Genomic DNA, 1,677 nt, shown 5'->3' with positions numbered 1-1,677 from the left:
TATGTTGGTTTGCTGCATGTGTTCCTGCTCCAAAAATAAACAACTAAGCAGAAAAAGAGACACAGTTTATTACTTCATAAAAACAGAGCTTAAAACTATATACAGTAAAAGGCAGGCATGCACTAAAACAGACGAGGACGTTTAAAAGACGGAGAGAGTGGAGTGCCCGAGGGGCACGGCTTATGGGGAGGAGTCGTGACGGTACTCGGGCTGACCGTCGTACGCCAGGCGCTCCCCGCAGATCACACTCTGGATGAGCCACTCCAGAGACACCACCGGGGTCTCCGCGGTGCTGGCCGACTTCAGCACCTCCGGAGGACACGGGTGAGCAGACACCACCACGTCAAACTTCTCAGCTGGAACATCTTCAAAAACACACACACACAAAGGAACAGCATGAGAACAGTTCATCCTAATGTGAGACTTCGTTAACCCAAACGCTCCTTTTCATCTTAATCAAACGAGTTCATTTTCATCAAACGAGTTTTCATCTTAAGAAGAATAGTTTTCTTTAAGAAGTCTACACTGATTTTGCATCCACAGAATCGTTCACTGCTCTTATAATAATGAATCTGACACAAGATATCTGTAGGTAAAGGGAAATTTTTCACAACGCAGTTTTAATCCTAAAGAACCCATGGTGACGTGTGTGTGTGTGTGTGTGTGTCACAGACCCTGTAAAAGATGTGGAAGTTTACAGCACGGTCTGTCCTTCACTTTAACTCAGGCAGTTCCCCTAATGCCATATACTGAAAATCCTAAAAGCATCAATACAGGACAGTGTGTGAATCTGTTTGTTCATCTGATCTGATTTACAGAACGTAGAAGTGCTGGGTTATTGTGCTTCTAATCTTTAATTAAAGGTTTTAACGATCCAACTGCTTCTGAACTGATTTCTATATTAAAATGTTATTAATAGTTAGGAAACTGTCATTTGTGTTACATGATTTATTTAGTCACAATAAGAAACAAACATGATTGAGCTGCTCATTAAATTCATCCGATGTTTGGCATCAATATTCAGAAATGAGTGAGTTTACGTTTACTGACGCGTTAAATTTACTGACTTGTTATTCCTGTATCTTCTGACAAACTTTAATTACAAAAAACACGGAGAAATTATAGGGTTTTCTAACACCTATGCTTACAGCAGCTCTCCACTACCTAAAAACATAATATATATTTTTCTGAAAAAGAGTCATAATAATACTGCTGGTTCTGTTTAGCTCATTCTGTCATTGAGAGAGAGAGAAGCTGAAAATCAGCTATGAGCCACAATAAAACTAGACTATTTTATTAGCTTTCCATGAGTAGACTCCTTCACTGAACGCATCTCCACTATTCAAGACTCATCCCTCATCAGTAAGTGATGAGATTTTACTATAGTTTCAAGTTCTTATTAATTAAGGTTACAGGCTATAAATAATGCACACAGTTGTATAAAAAAAGTTTGGGCACCCCTGATTATTTTCATTATTTTCTTTGTAATCATTGGTTGTTTGGATCAGCCATTTCAGTTATATATATCATACAGGAGACAAACACAGTGATATTTGAAAAGTGAAATAAAGTTTATAGGAGTTAGTAGATCCTCCTTTTGCAGAAATAACAGCCTCTAAACGCTTCATAAAGCTTCCAGTGAGAGTCTGGAATCTGATTGAAGGTATTTTGGATCCT

The 1,677-nt window shown here is 38.6% G+C and overlaps 1 protein-coding gene across 8 annotated transcripts in view; it reads right to left on the bottom strand.

Annotated features, from left to right (window-relative positions):
* Positions 1-52: 52 nt before the first annotated feature.
* tp53bp1 (tumor protein p53 binding protein, 1) overlaps positions 53-1,677 on the bottom strand; it is a 45,372-nt gene continuing 43,747 nt past the window's right edge. For all 8 annotated transcript variants that reach the window (XM_049471391.1, XM_022665132.2, XM_049471388.1 and 5 more), the window contains one exon: positions 53-365. In XM_049471391.1, coding sequence (XP_049327348.1) covers positions 181-365 — 185 coding nt within the window. In that variant the 3' untranslated portion in view covers positions 53-180. The remainder of the gene's footprint in view (positions 366-1,677) is intronic.

The sequence above is a fragment of the Astyanax mexicanus genome, chromosome 23, assembly GCF_023375975.1.
Source record: "Astyanax mexicanus isolate ESR-SI-001 chromosome 23, AstMex3_surface, whole genome shotgun sequence".
NCBI lineage: Eukaryota > Metazoa > Chordata > Actinopteri > Characiformes > Acestrorhamphidae > Astyanax > Astyanax mexicanus.
Note: the sequence above shows the minus strand (reverse complement) of the source record. Positions and strands in the feature narration are given on the sequence as shown.